Below are 19,815 nucleotides of genomic sequence, written 5' to 3'. Positions count from 1 at the left end.
TGGAACCCTTCAAAATGTATCACGTAAATCAAGTTTGGATAAGACAAATAAGGTGATGTGTTTCCTGTGTCAACCTATGTACCTCTAAGAATTTGGACACTTGTTAAATTAGTTATACTGGAACTGATTATTTCAACTCACTAAACAAAATGTAAATCAGATGTACTGAGCCAGAGTGTATGTGTGTATGTGCGTCTGTGGTGTCTGCATGTGAAGTGTATCTCCAGCCATCATAATCAGATATGAATTGTGAGCACATAATGTGAAAACATATAAATTATATAATATGAATAGCTATGAATTAGATATACATTAGATATGATAATTATGTAGAATTATTTTACATTTTTTAAAATTCTCATGCTTAAATTGCTTAGTTTAGAATGAATCTTTTGACATTCTTAATTTTCTAATAATATATTTCTAATTTTATCGTACTACCTTAAACATGCATAAAATGGGAGATATTGTGTGTCTTGACCACATGTCTCTTCCCAGCTCTCAGAAGAGTGCCTGAATCACAGTAGACACTCAAGAAATATTTGTTGAGAAAATGATCCAGATTGATGATACAGAAGGAACAAGGGGTTTCTAGACTTGTCAACTCTTCTTCATTTTGTATTTAGAACTAATGCTATATGTTTATTAATATGTTATTTGTTGTGTTCTCAGCAAAAACTATGGTGTTCTACCTGTCAGCAGGCTTTATGTACCCTGAACACTTCTGCTCACACCTTGCTGCTTCCTATGGTATATTTTTCCTGAACACTTCAGAGAGCTTTGGATTAATCTGAATTAATCGTGAAAAATCATAGGTTAGATCTCCAGCTTGTCATTTTTATATGTACCTTTTCCACCAGGAAATGAAATGAAATGTGGTGTTCAGTCAGACACTCTCATTAATCCTCTCCCAACTAACCCGGGTCTCCTGTCTTCCGTAGAGTCAGGGGTTCAGCAAATGCTGGTGACTGTGATTCTCGAAGTGTCATTGAACAAATAACTGCTGGAAACACAATGACCAATAGGTGTGGGCCACACCCAAAAGAGCTTAGAATCTAGTGGTAGATCATGGGATCAAGATAGTGGGACCAAGGCGGACAAATAGATCACCTCTGATTCTTCTAGAAAGTGTGTCTAGAATTGTGTGTAGGGCACTATGGCACTACAGAGGTTGGGAAGAATTTAGTTCAGTCTAATAGTTAAAATTCAGCTTCCTAGGAGAGATGTTTTTATGAAGAGATGCCCTAGGAGTTGAATGTTCAAGCACAACCAGGAATTAGCCAAACAAATAAGGTGGCTGACTAAGGAGACCATATACACAGAGACACAATGTCAAGAAACACCTGGGATGAACAAGACGCTTGAGCATTTAGGAGAAGGTGGAGAGTATCTAGAGAAGAGCCCAGAGAAGTAGAAAGAGTCCTGGTGACAAGAATTCCATATATCCTGTCAAAAAAAGCATGGACATTATTACACTCTAGGCACAATGAGAAGGGAAGAAAGAGCTGCAAGCAATGGAGTGGCGTGTTTGGCCTTCTCAGTTTAGCTAGATCACTGTCACGGTGAGGCAGATTCGAGAGGAGTAAGCCCCCTGCCAGGAATTGTGTACACTCTTCCCTTTACTTCGCTGACTTAAGGATTAATATCCAAGGAGCAAATTCAACTGCCAAATATTTTGAAAGTATTTCAGTGTTAGAGCAGGGGTTCTCAACCATGGTGGTGGTTTTAGAAATGTGTGAGCACATCTTTGGTTTCCCATTTGATACCTACAAGTAAACTGTTGTGTGCTGTGCAGCCCAGCCCAGCATAGAGAGTTCCATCTGCCACATTACACTTGACTTTGGCCCGCCCCCCCACACCAAACGTAAATCCGTAATACTTTTATACCTAATAGTACTAGAGGTTTTTTCAAGAAGTTCTGCATAAGACTAATAATTTGTATGGAAAAAATTAATGGAATAAGCATAATCTCTCAAAATGATTGAATAATTAATTCCAACTTTTGCATCATGTGTACTCTACATATTAAGTGATTTCTAACCACATGTTTGGTTGAAAATGCTCTTAGTGCAGTAGAACGAATACCCCAAACAACAAAAAACAATTAAAAACATATAACCATGGAGATGTTAAACTTCTTCCTAAAAATGATTATCATTAAATTAGTAGGGAAACATGAAGAACATCACAGAGCTCTCATTGAATTTTATTAACAAAGGTTGCTTTATAAATGTTTTGTATTATGGCCTTTTAAAATTTTTGGAGCAAAATCTATATTGTGACAATTATATAATGATTTACATATTTGGGGGTGGCCTGTTGCTTTTTAAAAAAATTACCTCTTCCAGTATCCAGCTTCTGTGAAGGCAGCTTCATGCCTATTTCTTTTCCTATCTCAGCCTCGATTTCCCATTGCCTCTGTGAACTATATCCTCCAGGGTCTCTTGAAGGGCTGGAGACCCATGTTTGCTTCAGTGTATGATGGAGTTTTTAGATAGGATAGATGTTTTTTGTGATACTTCAACCCTGTCTTGTCCTGAAAGAGAATTATTTTGACACTACTCATTGACAAGAAACATTTATTTGTGAAAATATCCATGTTCATTTGTAAGAATGTCACACTTCCTCATTTCTCCACTACGACATCTGCAATTTGTCTTGGCATGCTGTATTTATTTTAATAAAAGCTATTTCCTCCTTTTCCTTATAATATATGTGTTGTGTATAATACATCTTTTTTAAGACATCATTTTCTTATTGTTTGAATATATTTTATTGATTAAATTATTACAGTTGTCCCATTTCCCCCCTTCATTCCCCTCCACCCTCCACACCCTCTCCCACCCACATTCCCCCCCTTTAGTTCATGTCCATGTGTCACAAGTTCTTTGGCTTCTACATTTCCCATACTATTCTTACCCTCCCCCTATCTATTTTCTCCCCACCGTCTATGCTACTTATTCTCTGTACCTTTTCCTCCTCTCTCCTCCTCCCACTCCCCTGTTGCTAACCCTCCATGTGATCTCCGTTTTTTGTAGTTCTGTTCCTGTTCTAGTTGTTTGCTTAGTTTGCTTTTGTTTTAGGTGTGGTTGTTAGTAACTGAGTTTGCTGTCTTTTTACTGTTTGTGTTTTTTCTCTTCTTTTTCTTAGATAAGTCCCTTTAACATTTCAGATAATAAGGGCTTGGTGATGACGAACTCCTTGAATTTGACCTTATCTGAAAAGCACTTTATCTGCCCTTCCATTCTAAATGAAAGCTTTGCTGGATAGAGCAATCTTGGATGTAGGTCCTTGCCTTTCATGACTTGGAATACTTCTTTCCAGCCCCTTCTTGCCTGCAAGGTTTCTTTTGAGAAATCAACTGATAGCCTTATGGGCAGTCCTTTGTAGGTAATTCTCTCCTTTTGTCTTGCTGCTTTTAAGATTCTCGCCTCATCTTTAATCATGGGTAATGTAATTATGATGTGCCTTGGTGTGTTCCTCTTTGGGTCCACCTCCTTTGGGACTCTCTGAGCTTCCTGGACTTCCTGGAAGTCTATTTCCTTGGCCAGATTGAGGAAGTTCTCCTTTATTATTTGTTCAAATAAGTTTTCCACTTATCACTTCTTCCTCTTCCCCTTCTGGTGCCCCTATAATTTGAATGTTGGAACATTTAAAGATGTCCTAGAGGTTCCTAAGCCTCTCCTCACTTTTTTGAATTTTTGTTTCTTCATTCTTTTCTGTTTGGTCACTTTTTTCTTCCTTTTGGTCCACTCCATTGATCTGAATCCCAGTTTCCTTCCCATCACTATTGGTTTCCTGTGCATTTTCCTTCCTTTCACTTAGTGTAGCCAGCATTTTTAATCTAATTTTTGACCAAAATCAACCAATTCTGTGAGTATCCTGATCACCAGTGCTTTGAACTTTGCATCTGATAGGTTGGTTATCTCTTGGTCACTTAAAAGTATTGGCTTTGGGGCTTTGATCTGTTCTTCCGTTTGAGCCATATTTTTTTTTGGTCTGGTTGCTCCTGTTATGTATGAGGGGCGGAGCCTTAGATGTTCACCAGGGCGGGGCAACCCAGTTGCTGGGTTGGGACTCTGTATGTGGGAGTGGAGTCAGAGAGGGAACAGTGGCACTTGCTCTGCTCTCTCTCAGATTTCAGTCCATTCTGCCACTTTCCACAAGCAAACTGGGCCCTTCTGGTTCTAGTTCCCAGGTGGGTGGGCTTGTGTACATTCTAGGACCCTGTGAGTCTCTCCAATGAACTCTCCTGTGAGGCTGAGAGTCTCTCCTGGCACCTCAACCCCCACAAGTGTTTTCAATCACTGCTTTTAGACTTTATTTCCTGGTTCTGGGGGAATGACCTGTCTCGCTGCCCATTTTCACCTGGTTTATCTGCACACGAATGTGTGACCACGGTCAGCCAGCCACCTTGTGCGCCTCACTGGGTCTGCTCATCGCCTCCCTGCTCCCGGGGTATGCCGGCCACTCACTGCCTGTGTGCCCAGGTCCACCAGCCACTGCTTTTTCCTTCTGAGACCCCTCTCCCCCAGCCACCAACTCCGCCCTTCTTACCAGTCTGGATGAATGGTTGTGGACTTCCATACAGCTCAATTTTCTGTCAGTTCTGATTTTTTGTTTGTTTCTAAATTTTTGTTGTCCTTAATTTTGGTTGTGCGAGGAGGTACAGTGTGTCTACCTATGCCTCCATCTTGGCCAAAAACCTGATACATCTCAACTCTACTTCTTACCCTAGTATCTATCTAGACCTCTCTTCTCATTGCCCTGTTCTTGTACAGAAAAGCTTCTGATCATGTTATTTTTCTCACATCCAACCTTATTCATTAAAAGTACAGACAGTTATCTGACTCATTCAGGAAAATGCTCCTAGGATAGTCACACCTAAGCATCATGTATAAAGTGATATATATATATATATATATATATATATATATATATATATATATCTTAATTATAAATTACTCTTACTTCTTCTTTATACTACAGTTAGAGCAGTACACTATGTTGACTTTTTTCTTTTAAATTATGTATGTAGACATGTTATATTTTTATGAATTTTATCTAGTATAATAGATGAAGTGTTACAGAATATTTATTATTACAGGGAAAATTGAGTCTAAAAGCATTGAGAACCACAGTGCTGGAAGTAAAATGCTGAACAATACAGACCTGCCCTTACCCTCATGGAAACTCTCAAATGTTTTATAAAGCCCGAAAGTCATGGGGAGAAAGAAATAACTGATTATATTGTCTCATGGCAAGAAAAACAATATAAAATTAATATTTGTCTGGGGCCCTGACCAATATAAGGAAGGTAAGGAGATCATATGTTAAAAAAAAGAGGAAGGTTATAGGGATGCAATACATTGAGACAGGCAATGCAGAGGGAAGCGGCCGCCTTGGCTCAGACTATTTAATAAACAAACTCGTTACTGTGAGCTCTAGAAGGTCGCTGATGTTTAAGATTATTATCCCTGTCAATACTGGCCTTCATAAAAAATAAGTTATTCGTTCTGTATTCCAAAGTACCCAGGCCCAGTGGGATTCTGAACCATGCTGTCTTCAACAAAGGTTCATGTTTCGTGTAGGCCATTTGGTCAAGGAATGGCTCCTCTCCTACCGCCCTCTACCAGAACAAAACCTTGCAGAGGCAATGGGTAAAAGCAACCAGTAGAAAGGTGACAATTAGCCAAAGTGTCCTCATTTCCACACAGGTCCAGAATAGAGGCTTGACCATTTCTTGATACCTACACACAGGATAATTAGGCAGAAGAAATGCCTAAGGATCAAGCCATCAGTTGTTACAAAGTCCTCATTCAATATACTGTCTCATCTCCCTCTGCTTCACTCACTGCCCATATTCTTACTTAGTCCTGTTAGCAGAAAAGGTAACCAAAAAATTGTGCAGTTAGAGTCACATGGGGGTGTTGTATGGAATAGTGAATACTTTAAAGCTCTTCAGGGAAAGAAATTAAGAAACTATGAAGTCATCCTTTGTCTCTAGAGAAAGTGTTTCATTTTGTTTGCCTTCCCATATGTGAATGAAAAAAATGAGGTTATGAGTGGCTAGACCCATATTCAGCTCGTGTACATTCTACTCATATCCAATGTACTGAATAAAGGAGTATTTGCAAAAGAAATCAGCAGACACGTTGGGAATGTTTTCTGTTTTAATTGCACTCCATGGTGCTGTAAACCCTTTAATTGTTTTGTTTCCCACTGGAATATCTTAAACAAAAATACAATTTTCTAATTAACTCACTGGAGACTTATAAGGATGCAGTGGAGATAGAGATCTTGCTCTTGTTTTGTCATTTGAACATAATTAAACAAAAGTTCTTTATTTAGGGAAAAATCAGGACTAAAATTGTTTTTTTTATTACATTTCTGGTGTTTTACTGGTAGGATTAGTTAAAAATTAAATTTTTGGACGATAAGTCAAAAGTAGCTTTTAAAACTTATTAACAAAGCTTAAGTTCCATTTTCTGAGGCCATATATATAAAGTTGCTGAGAAATTTTGAAACTATTTAATGAAGAAAAACAATCTAAATATCTACTATCTTCTATCCAAGTTTTATAATATTTTAGGAAGGCCACATATTAATACTTTCACTGGTTAGCAAAGTATAGAAGAACAATTCAATATACACTTTGTACCAGCAATATACTATCTATAAAGTTTAAATATTGATTAAGTTCATATCTGTATCTTGTCATCACTAAGTTCATCATTCAATAATGAATGATGTAGAAAACATTTCTATGAAGTTAAAGTCATTCATATATTAAAATGGCTCAGAAAAACATAAAATAACAAAAATGTAAATTTTTGATGTTCAGTTAAATTAGGCAACATACAGCATTCAAGCTACAATTTTTCCAAATTCCTAACTGGCCAGTGAAATGTGAGATCTCCCTCAAACTTGACTTTGTAGAGAATTAATATATTTTGAGACCGTCAATTTATGAAATGTCAGTGAATTCAAGTTGAACATAATGAAATTATTTGAGTAAAACTGTTGGAATAGCCCTGGCTGGTGTAGCTCAGTGGATTGAGTGCAGGCCTGCGAACCACACGATCGCGGTTCAATTCCCAGTCAGGGCACATGCCTGGGTTCCCAGCAGGGGACTCACAAGAAGCAACCATACATTGATATCTCTCTCCTTCCCTTTCCCTCTAAAGATAAATAAAATATTAAAAAAAAAACTGTTGGAATACAAGTGACACAAGTACATTCCTTAGAAAACAGAATCTCAGCTGTGGTGAGAAAAACATACATTTTATGACCTCCAAATATTTTTCATATCTTATTGTATATGAGCTCATATTTGTATTTATTAAAGTATAATAAACACCTTTATATTTTAATTCCTAAACACCTTATTAATTAGATATTATTTTATTCCCAGTAAATAGATAAAAGATCAAGGGTCAGGGAGCGTAAATGATTTCCTTCCCAAGACTTAAAATTTAGGGCTTATCTCCAAACTCAATATAGCCTCAAGCTCATGTGAAAATATTCTCTCAGAAATACTTAGCATAGCACAGGGTGGGTGTCAGTGTGTGCTGCCTTGCCCAGTGGCACCAACATCACCTGGGAGTTTGTTGGAAATGAAAAATCTCTGGCCCCTACCCATACCTGCTCAACAGTAAATTGTGGGGGTAGGGCCCAGCAAACCATGACTTACATCTTTCAGTGAATTCTGAGGTACCCTAAAGTTTGAGAACCACTAGCACAGGTTTTGTTGTTGTTGCTGATTTTATTTTCTCAATTAAAATGTCACATTCAGTACAATCTCACTCTACTATTGGTTTTGAGAAAGGGTTCATCAATTCATACACAAAGAGCCAAACTTTACTGATTGCTTACTATTCGGCAGGTATTGTTCTACTTACTTTAACTCATGGGATGGTCACAATAAGCCCGGGTCAATGGGAGATAGCTGTAATTACTGGTCACTGGGCTGGAAAAGATTCGGTGATTTGCCTCAGACCACAATGCCAGTGACAGGGAAGAGGTATTCAGGTTCAAGAACCCATGCCATACCTTAGTCATACCATACACCATGCAGCCCGAGAATTGTATAGTAAGCAGATATTCCTCAAGAGTTATACATTCATGGAGCTGAATCCCAGCGAGTCATCTACTGAAAAGAAACTTCAGGAGATGAGGAAACCAGGCAAATTGTTCCTGAAATCCAAATATAAGTTTGTGACCTAATAGGCAGAAAATTTTCTTTAGAGTATCTGTTTTCCTAAAATAGTCTTTTGCCTCTGGCTTACTTGGGCCATGAAATACTCAGGAGGCTGGGAGCGGTTGCAACATTATTGTGTTATTTCATGAATAAGGTAGAAAAATATAAGGAATCTAGTGGGAATTTTTTCCATGCTATTTCCCCACTAGCAATGATACATTTTTATTACATTATTGCCAGGTGTCTCCATTCTGTAGTCCTCATGTTCTGAAAAGAACAGTTGAACCTAGGTGAGCAAAGGTGGAAATACATCACAAAAGGAACGTAATGTCAAAATATGACCATGAACAAGAAAAGAGAAGATCTTTAGTCACCTCCTACTATTATTCTTATTTCCATTTTGTCTAATCTATATAGTCACGAGAGTGATCCTTTAAAATGTAAATAAGATCACATCATTTCCCACTTAACCCTTTCACTGAGAGTTTCTCATCACACTTGAAATAAAGGTTTACATGGCCCACAAGCTCTCCATGCGATGGCCTCAGGTTCTCTCTCTCAATCTCTTGCTCTCACTCATTCTTCCCGTTACAGTTGATCTTTTGCTGCTCCATTAACAAGTAACGCGGACTTCCACCAAGATGGAGGCATAGGTGGAAACACTGTGCCTTCTCCCGCAACCAATTTTGAATACAACAACGGTCTGGAGAACAAAGACACAGCCAAAGAACAGAAAATTGAACTATATGGAAGTCCGACAACAACGAACACTTCAACCAGTCCGGTAAGAGAGGCGGAACTAGCAGCGGAGCAGGGTCAGGCAAGAAAGATTCCCAGACCCAGACGCGCAGGCAGCCCAGACCCAGTCGGGGTGTGGGGCAGACTGACCTCGGTCTCACATTCCCACACAAGGCAGCAGATCGGACCGCCATTGCTCCTCTTTGACCCCACCCCCACGTATAGCGTCACAACTCAGCAACTGAGTTGCCCTGCTCTGGTGAACACCTAGGGCTTCGATCCTGATACGTAACAGGCACGAACAGTCCAAAAGATGGCTCAAGAAGATCTCAAAGTCCCAGAGCCAATAACGCTAAGCGACGAAGAAATAGCCAGCCTCTCAGATGCACAGTTCAAAACACTGGTCATCAGGATGCTCACAGAACTGCTTGATTATAGTCACAAATTAGAGGAACATATGAAGGCTAAACTAATTGAAATGAAGGGCAATGCACAGAAAACCAATAGTGATGGAAAGGAAACTGGGACTCAAATCAAGGGAGTGGACCAGAAGGAAGAAGAAAATGACCAAACAGAAAAATATGAAGTAACAAGAATTCAAAAACATGAGGAGAGGCTTAGGAACCTCCAAGACATCTTTAAACATTCCAACACCCAAATTACAGGGGTACCAGAAGGGGGAAAGAAACAGCCACGAGTGGAAAACTTATTTGAAGAAATAATAAAGGAGAACTTCCCCAGTCTGGCAAAGGAAATAGACTTCCAGGAAATCCAGGAAACTCAGAGAGTCCCACAGAAGCTGGACCCAAGAAGGAACACACCAAGACACATCATAATTACATTAGCCAAGATTAAAATGAAGGAGAGAATCCTAGAAGCATCAAGGGATAAGGGGACAGTCACCTACAAAGGAGTACCCATCAGACTGTCAGCGGATTTCTCAAAAGAGACCTTACAGGCAAGAAGGGGCTGGAAAGAAGTATTCCAAGTCATGAAATCCAAAGACCTACAGCCAAGAATGCTTTATCCAGCAAAGCTTTCATTTAGAATGGAAGGACAGATAAAGTGCTTCTCAGATAAGATCAAATTCAAGGAGTTCATCATCACCAAGCCCTTATTATATGAAATGCTAAAGGGACTTGTATAAGAAAAAGAACATGAAAAATATGAACAGTGAAAGGACAGCAAACTCACAGTTATTAACAACCACACCTAAAACAAAAGCAAACCAAGAGGACAGCTAGATCAGGAGTGGAACCATAGAAATGAAGATCACATGGAGGGTTAGAAACAGGGGAGTGGGAGGAGGAGAAGGGGAGAGAAGGCACAGAAAATAGCATAGACGGTAGGTAGAAAATAGATAGGGGGAGGGCAAGAATAGTAGGGGAAATATAGAATCTAAAGAACTTGAGACACGTGGTTATAAACTAAGGGGGGGGAGAATGGTGGGGGAGGGGGTATGTGGGTGGAGGGGAATGAAGGGGGGAATAGAACAACTGTAATGGTATAATCAATAAAATATTTTTTTAAAAAAACAAGTAATGCAAGCTTCCACCTCAGGTCCTTGACACTTGCTCTTCCCACTTCCTCAGTAGCTCTCCCTGGTATTCTGGTCTCTAATCAAATATCAGCTCCTAAGAGAGACCTTCCATAACCAACTTTAGGAAGAAATTCTCTCTCTTCGTTACCACCTATCCCGAATCCATGCTTTGTTTTTTATTCATTTGTCTGGTGTTATATACTAATTCATTCATTTGAATTGTCTGTTACTCCCCACAGGAACTTAAGCCCACAAGGGCCAAGGGTTTGTCTGATGCTCTGTTGCTTCCCTGACACCTAGAACAAGACCTGACTGCTATGGCCAGTTGTTGTTCATTATTGTTACCTTTCTTTAATATTTCTCTTTATTTGTTTTAATGTGCAGCATGCTGCAGAATAATCACCTAAGGCAAGTTCCCACAGAAGCGCTACAGAATTTGCGAAGCCTTCAGTCCCTGTAAGTATAGCTGAAGTTGCAAAACGTCCTCAGGATCAGCTTGGGAAGGAGCCTTGAAATGTCCAAGTGACCATTTTAGTAAATTCCTTGACTGGGGGCCCTGAGTTGTGGAAGAGTTTCCATTAGGAGCAGCAGTTCTTCGCATCCCCATTGAACAGTATGTGGTGGGGGGGGACTAGTGCTGGAGTTTGGGGGTTCAGGGCAGAGACTTAACCTAACACCTCTAGTCAAAGCCTCTTACATGTGCTGGTATCTCAGACAAAAACGTGTACCTCCAGTACCTTGGCCTACATTCCCCTGCAATTTGAAGTTCCTGAACTGAAATCAGGAATTATTAGTTTCTCCTTTTTTTCTAGAAAAAGGGGTGTCACAATCTAGACATCTTTCCATCTTCAGTTTATTCTGTTTTTCAGATGATCTGAGCTGCCTTGTAATGAAATTTGCTAGGTCAAATAAAGACTTTATTTTTTAAGTTCCATATGTACGTCAGGGGTTCTCAAATCTATAAGCTAAGATCTAAAAGTGTTATCATCTTCAAGCCTTACTGCGCAGGTCTACAAACCAAGTGCTTCCCCATCACCACACACAGACATACAAACGATCCCAGAGATGCACACACACCCCTCGGATTCACACATCACGCAAAGATGCGTGGACACACCACGCACAGACACATACACACAAACACACCCAGCAGTGGTGCTGATGTTCCCTACTCTGAATCCACAGCTTCTCCAGCATGAGTTTCCACCCTCCACTGATTTAGAACCTCGGAATAAATAAAAACTAGTTCTCAGATGTTTGGGGGCTTGGATTGCAAGCAGCTGTTTACAGTGATTATTTGGCAAGACCATGGCATGAGTGTTTGGTCAGTAAATCCTCGTCTCATCAGCACGTGTAACTGTTTACAGTATACTGCATGATTTCCGGTATACACAGGTGTAATATGCACTCTCCTCTTACCCACATGGTAGGGCCTCCTCCGCCAAATGCAATACTGACTTCTGGTCTAGAATGATGGGGAAGACAAATGCATAGGAAAGGCCAATAAATATTGCAGACTCTAGTTGCAAATCACTATAAAAATTCCACCAGTTAATAATTACACAGAGTTTGCTTACTGCCTTTTGTTGAGGTGACAGGAGAGAAGGAGGAACGTGAGATTTGGAGATGCTACTTTCTCCCTTTGATCTTTTTTAATTCTTTAAATGAAAGCAAATCCGTGCCTGAGACCTTTTGAAGCTTTTCACTCCAGTCGAACAAAGTGACTTCCTAGGTTTTCACCATCCTATAGATAAACAAGCCCACAAGGGCCCCTTTGTGGCATGGGACAGGTCTGTTGCATTTCCAGGAGCTCCTTAATGACATAACAGTATCACTCCTCCTTTGTTGCACGAGCCTTTTCCTGAAGGAAAGGAGCACTCAGAGAAGCAAGTGCTCCCCAGTTGGGTTGTCTGTGTAAGGGCACGGGGTCTCATGGCTGAATTGAAAGTGAGATAATAGCAGTGGCCAATAGGAACTTTAAACAGCTGTGAGGCAGGCAGAAGATAGAAGGATAAGAGTTTGTAACCAAAAGCCACTATCAGCTGAAAGAAGAGCACAACCAGAACACACACAGAAGTGAACTCTCTGAGAAAAAGAAAACCATGAATCTTTTGTTCACCCGAACTGGGTGGTGCCTCTCTGATAAAGGTGTTCAGATTTAGTTTCTTAATGTCTAGATATTTACTATTCACCAGGTGTCTCTTGCATTTGGTTTCTGGTTCACAAAAACAATTACCTTTGAAACTTTATAAGTATGTGTTCCCTGTAAAAAAAGCCAAGGGTTAACTTTCGAGTATGATGCTTATCCCATCCAAATTGAGGCATCTAGAGAGACTCTTGGCCCCCGGTGCACGCTGGATTGTATCAGCTGGTTATGTGTTGTTTGTCTGGGGTCCCTTCGTCCAGCGCTCAAACAGGCCCATGCGAGGTGCTGAATGTTGGCCATGTGTGCTGCCATACACCACTTTTTCTCACTTATCTGCCTTAAAATATGTTTTATTGATTATGCTATTACAGTTGCCCCATGTTCCCCCCCATTTCCTCCCTCTGCCTGGTATTCCCCTTCCCTCCAGCAGTCCCCCCACCCTTAGTTTGTGTCTGTGGGTCATGCATATACATTCTTTGGCTTCTCCATTTCCTATTATTCTTGACATCCCCCTGTCCATTTTGTACCTACCAATCATGATTCTTAATTTCTGTACCTTTCCCCCCTATTCTTCCTGCTCTCTCTCCCAGCTGATAACCCTCCAAATGATCTCCATATTGATTATTGTGTTCCTGTTCTGGTTGTTTGCTTAGTTTGGTGGGGGTTTTTTAGATTCGGTTGTTGATAGTTGTGAATTTGCTATGCTGTTCTGGAACAGCTGTGGGGTCTGACTGCCCACTGCCAAGAAGCATGACTCCTGATGCAAGAATTTGGTGAAAAAGGAAAGGGGTTTGTTTATTTAAAGATTATATAAATTAAGAATAAGGGCAGATTTCCACCATTAAGTCCCACTTCCCTTTAAAACACCCCAAAACACACAGTCCTGCCTCCCTTTGCCAACCTAGGCCAGGTTCAGAATATACCAGTCGAAGTTACCATCTTTCAGAAAAGCAGAGGTCCACGGCACAGCATTTCGGGTCACAGCTGAGCATTCCGGGCGTCCCCCACGAATCCATGCTTGATTGAGCAGGTGCCCATAATTCCCAGCACCGTCAGCCGTGCTGCCTGTGTTCTCCAGGCAGGTTTCCCAGCGGGTCTCCTCTTTCTTACCCCAGGTCTTAATCCAAAACCATGTGGCAACTCCTTGCACACCAGACCTCATGACGGGTTGGTGGGGGGTTGGGAGGACCAGGGGAGCACCTTCTACAGCCTTTCAAACCACATGGCTGCACCCTCGTGTCTGGTCAGGCCATATGACCGAATCCTCAGAGGAGGAGACAGCCTCTCCCTCACTACAGACAGTATAGCGGGATATCTTCTTCTCTTCCCAAAAGTTTTTTTTTGAGAAATCAACTGATAGTCTTATGGGAACTCCCCTGTAGATAACTAACTGCTTTTCTCATGATGGTTTTAAGATTCTCTCTTTATCCTTAACTTTTGGTATTTTAATTATGATGTGTCTTGGTATGTTGCTCTTTGAATCCAAGTTGTTTGGTATTCTCTGTGCTTCCTGGATTTGCATGTCTATTTCTTTTGCCGACTTAGGAAATTTTTCTTTCTTTATTTTCTTTATTTTATTTTCTTTCTTTATTTATCTATCTTGAAGTAAGTTCTCAATTTCTTGCTCTTCTCCTGGCACTGCTATGATTCAGATGTTGGTATATGTGAAGTTGTCCCAGAAGTTCCTAAGCCTCTCCTCATTTTTTTGAATTCCTTTTTCTTCCTACTGTTCTGATTGAATGCTTTTTCCTTCCTGTGTTCCAAATCATCGATTTGATTCTATGCTTCATCCTCTCCACCATTGGTTCCCTGTAGATTTTTCTTTATGTCATTTAGTGTAACCTTCATTTATTCCCACGTGTTTTTGCCATACTCAATGAGCTCTTTGAGCATCCTGATCACCAGTGTTTTGAACTCCGCATTTAATAGGTTGGTTATCTCTGTTTCATTTTGTTCTTTTTATGGGGTTTTGTTCTATTCTTTTATTTGGGCCATATTTCTTTGCCTCCTCAATTTGGCAGCCTCCCTGTGTTTGTTTCTGGGTGTCAGGTGAAGCTGTTTTGACTCCCTGTAGAAGGCACCTATAAATAGTGTGGGGTGAAGACTTCGGTGGTCACCAGGGTGCGGCAACCCGCTTCACTACTTTGTGGCTTTGTGTAGGGGGCAGGCTTGGAGAGGGGACAATGCTGCTGCCTGGCTTCCTGAAATTTGCCCTACACTTGCCCTGTTTCCAGTCACTTCATCCACTTCCAAGATGTGACTGGTGCCATTCCAGCTGTTGCCCTGGTGGGGAGTCCCAGAGTGGGTGGGTTTGTGTAGGCTCCCTAAATGAACTCTCCTGAAAATCTGGCGTTTTTTTCGGCCACCTCAACCCCCACTGGTTTTTACAGCCAGAAGTTATGGGGCTTTATCTCCCCAGCACTGAAACTCTGGGCTATGCAGTCTCGCTTGGGGTTGGGACCACTAACTCCCAGGGTATCCCTCCTGATTTTTATCCACCACCTGTGGATGTGGGACCCTCAGTTCTACTACCACGCCGCACCGTGTCTCCATGAATCTGCCCCTCCTACCTGTCTGGATGAATGTGGCATCTTTAAGTCCTTGGTTGTCAAACTTCCATACACCTCAATTTTCTGACAGTTCTGATGGCTATTTGTTTTGAGAAGTAGTTGCAGTTCTCTCTCTAGTTGTGCAAGGAGGCAAATCGTGTCTGCCTACACCTCCATCTTGACCAGAGTCCTCACTTACGTTTTTTTGTGTGTGTGCTGCTTTGATACAAGAATTAAGATTTGACAAGAAAGCACAGATTTAACCACCAACCACATAGACACCAAACTGTACCAAGCAAAGGTGCCCCCTACCCAGTTTGTAGGTCTGGGCAATAGTGAGCCCCTTTAAAATGTTAGTATTGTCCCAGATTTAAGTTGTTTAATAGTATTTCTCCTGCTTTTAAGCATTAATTTGGAGTCTAATGCCATTCCAAACATTCATTCCTTATCTCATTCATTTTCCATGCCATTATTAAGCCTTCATGCCACTTGTGTTTCAGTATGAGTAATGAAATGGGTAAGACCTGTCCCATCCATGCTGCCCACACCTGGGAGACCTCCGCTTGGTTACCCAGCTCTTCTTGGATTGCTGCTACTCTTAGACCTTCACCCTTCACCTAGTGGCCCCTCTCTTTGCCTCTCTCTTGAATTCACTCTATTTTTATTGATGTCATTAATTTCCTTGTAATATATATGCACTCTCTAAGAAGCACTCCACCATGCCCAGAGGAGTGATTGCATCACCCCTAAATACTTGCCTGGCTTTGTAACTTCTGAATGGAGAATCATCTGAAGGGTCTTACACCCCAGAACAATCAAATCTGAATGTTAGTGTTTTCTAACAAGTTTCATTAGAGAGTAAAGAGCTTCTTAAATGAAGATCAGGAAAACTAGTGTCCGAAACATTCTTTCAGGTGATATGTAGATATTTTCCTGAACTCTTTTTAAACATAAAATAATAACAAAATCTATCCTTTGCAGTCCAGTATGAACTAATATTGTTCTTAGAATATGAAATACATGTCAGGGTTGCCTTGTTTGTGTTTCATTGAAATAGCTTACATCTGCCTATTAATTCTACTGACTACCTGGGGCAGGTAAACTTAGGAGGCCACATGCTGTGTTACCCTGGTATTCAAATGTGGTCCAGAGGCATCGGCACCTCCTAAGATATGCAGAACCTCAGGCCTCTTCTCTGCTATGATTAAACATTTCATTTTAACAAAATTCTCAGGTGATTTGTATAGCCAATGCATTTGAGAAATCAACTCTTTTAGTGTCCTGTGATCCTAACAAAGGGGTGTACAAGCCAAAATGATTAAGAACTACTGAAATAGATCACTGGTATACTTTGTTCCACTCGTATAAACTTGGCTTCATTGAGTAATGTTTAAGAAACTTGATATATTGAAATTGGTAACACTGCTGTGAGGAAGAAACAGATTGTACTCAAGTTTCAAGAGATGTAATTTTCCATTTATTCCACATAAACAGAAGATATTTTTGCTTTGTTCATAATGAAAGCAGATAGGTACATTTGTGTTCTTTTAACTCCCTCCTCATGCTTACAAATCGCTCAGCTAAAGAAGAGGAGGTCAGGCCCACGGGTCAAGCCACGCAGCCCAGAGCCAGCCCTGTGTGATGTGCACGTTTGGCCTCCGATGTGGTCGTGACTGCCCGGACACCAACTGGGTTTTGTAATGTAATCAAACATAACTTAATTTCCTTTCTGTTTTTTTGGAAGGGAATAGGAAATGTAATCAGAATTCACAGTGAGTTGTATTTCACCAAGAAACTTTTGGCATCATAGTCATTTCAGGACTGGGGTCAGATTACAGTGATTTGAGGGAAACTCCAAACTTAACCCTCCCTTCCCCTCACACCTTGTATTAGTGGTTAAGAAATTTATGTACTAAAAAATCTTTGCTTTGTTTGCTGATAGCCATTAACGATGTTCAAGCATGTCATTAGTGAAGTTCAAGATGATGGAAGAAAATGACGTATCCAGATAACCAGGGTACTATTTAACACATGTTGGTTTTTATTTCAAGTCCACACTACCAAAGTTAATCGTGAAGCATGCACAGTCACAAAAATAATAGTGTGGTAAATAGATAATGAAAGGAGAATGAGGCATCTCTTCAGTGCTATCTGTATTCCCCGATTAGCTAATTGGGAAATAATTCACCTTTAGAGTATCAGACTATGTTTTAAAATCTATGAAGAATGTATAATTCCTGCCTGGAACATGATCTCCCAGTGCCTCTTTTTTTCATACCACTTTCAGGGCTACAGACCCCACCTTTGGTCCCTGTGAAATGTCACGTCACTTCACCCGGACCCCTTATAGTAGAGCGCTGCTGGTAATAGTCCAGAAAGGAAGAAAGTAAGAGGAATGGTGAGGAGGAAGTGGCAGGACTCACAGTGCTGAGCAGAAAGTAAAGCAAGCCTAGAACCAGCAGCGCTTTTCTCCTGTTAATATCCAGAAGCCTATTGGGTTTCCAACCCCGGATAAAGAAGAGGAAGGAAGTAACAGAAGACAAAGAGGTGTGGGCAGACACAAAGAAAACAAGGTGAGGTAGCCAAGAGGATAAGATTAAAGGATCAAAGGGGTTTAAAAACAAAGAAAGTAATGGTTTTAGTATTAGTGACATTATTTCTTCCACTAAAATACCCTCCAGAAAAAGAAATTACAAACCTACTTAATAAAAATACACCATGGTTTTGGTTTGTTTTATTTTATCACAAAAGTGCCAGCATATTTTGTGGAATGGAAGTGGACTTAGAAAGGGATCAAAGATTTTGTCTATAACACTATGAGTTCACTTCAAGGAGCCAAGTACAAACTGGCACCCAATGAATTGTTACAAGAAGTTTTTTTTTGCCTTGTCTTCCCACCTCATTTAAACATTAGAAGAAAATTACTTTCAGAGACAAAACCCTTTTTATGCAGTGTTTATAAGAAGAGAGCTCAAATCAGAGCATTGTCCTAAGAATCATATATGACAAAATGTGAATACATCATGCAAGACCTCACGCATGAAAGCTCCCTACATCAAGTCATCTGCCAGCGCTATGATAAATCACGTACATGACAGTCATAGCAGATAGACAAATACCTAAAAGAGAACATGAATGTTGTGGAATGAGAAGTAAAATAAACTTCTTGTAGTCTTGTGAGGTGAAATGAAGGTTAACTTTGGAAAGTAGATTAAACTCTTTGGAGAAGCTAAGGGGGGTGGAAGCTATGGGAAGGAAAATTGTGAGTGGGGTAGGGTTTCCCCTTTTTGGGATAGAATGGGCCTGTGATGGATTGTGAAAAGGCACAGCCAGAAGCAGCAGAGTATGGGGACACTGCAAAAACAAAATCAGAATGTGGAACTGATTTAAAAAACAGCAGCCAGCAGTATTTATTAAGCACCTTTGCCTGCGTCATCCCACTTCATCCCTGCAGCAACCTTAGTGAGGAGGAAGCAGAAAGCTCAGAGAGGCTAATTGACCTCAAGATCACATGGATTGTAATGGAGTCAGGTTAATGTGTCTGGAGTACGTGTTCTCATTTTTCTGGCTCCAAGATCTGCCCATTTTCCCACCACACTATCTCACCTTCCTCAGGGAACCCCTTGCAGAGAATAGCCTCACAGCAGAGCACACTAAGGCCAGGGAAAGGAAGGAGCTTGACCAAAACACATACTCCTTTAGACATTTGCTTGTGAAGGTTTACAAAAAGAAAGAAAAGCTGTAATGCTGCATGACAGAAACAAATACATTGAAGGAGAAAAGGCAACATTTTTTTTTATAGTGTGGCTCATTTCTTTTTAGTGTTTCCTTACGTACTTGGTCATCTGATCCCTCATTACCTGTGGGGTTGAACTTGATTCCTCTTTGCTAATGAAGAAACTGTAGGTGGAAGTGGTATCTTATCTCTGCTGTAAAGGTAGAAGTTGATCAGACAAAGAGAAGAGGGACACACATTCCAAACAGAGGAAAGTACATGTATAATTTTTTTCTTTTTTTAAGTATATTTTATTGATTATGCTATCACAGTTGTACCAGTTTTTCTCCCCTTTATCCTGCTCTGCCCTGCACCTCTCCACCTCCAGCATCCGCTCCTTAGTTCATATCCATGGATTGGACATTAAGTTCTTTGGCTTCTCCAATTCCTATACTATTCTTAACTTCCCCCTGTCTATTTCGTGTCTACCAATTACGCTTCTTATTCCATGAACATTTCCCCCATTCTCCTGCCTCCACCTACCTGCTGATAACTCTCATTGTGATCTCCATTTCCCTAATTTTGTTCCTGTTGTAGTTGATTGCTTAGTCTTTGTTTTGGTTTTTTAGTTTGTTTTTTTAAATATTTTTTTTGTTTAATTCTTGTTCAAGTACAGCTTTCTGTCTTATATTCCCAACCCTGCCCACCCCCCACTCCATGCTCCCCACCTCCCTCCCAAGGTTTTTTAGGTTGTTGATACTTTTGAGTTTCTTGTCATTTTCACTGTTCATAGTTTTTTATCTTTTTTCTTCAGATAAGTCTCTTTAACATTTCATATAATGATGGCTTGGTGATGAAGAACTTCTTTAACTTGACCTTATCTGAGAAGCAGTTTATCTGCCCTTCCATTCTAAATGATAGTGTTGC

At 40.4% G+C, this 19,815-nt stretch overlaps 1 protein-coding gene across 2 annotated transcripts in view; it reads left to right on the top strand.

Annotated features, from left to right (window-relative positions):
* LGR5 (leucine rich repeat containing G protein-coupled receptor 5) overlaps positions 1-19,815 on the top strand; it is a 151,822-nt gene that overhangs the window by 76,528 nt on the left and 55,479 nt on the right. For both annotated transcript variants that reach the window (XM_037049446.1, XM_037049445.1), the window contains exon 4: positions 10,863-10,934. In XM_037049446.1, coding sequence (XP_036905341.1) covers positions 10,863-10,934 — 72 coding nt within the window. The remainder of the gene's footprint in view (positions 1-10,862; positions 10,935-19,815) is intronic.

Source organism: Sturnira hondurensis, unplaced genomic scaffold, assembly GCF_014824575.4.
Source record: "Sturnira hondurensis isolate 20B ecotype Veracruz unplaced genomic scaffold, ASM1482457v3 Scaffold0006496, whole genome shotgun sequence".
Classification (NCBI taxonomy): Eukaryota; Metazoa; Chordata; class Mammalia; order Chiroptera; family Phyllostomidae; genus Sturnira; species Sturnira hondurensis.
Note: the sequence above shows the minus strand (reverse complement) of the source record. Positions and strands in the feature narration are given on the sequence as shown.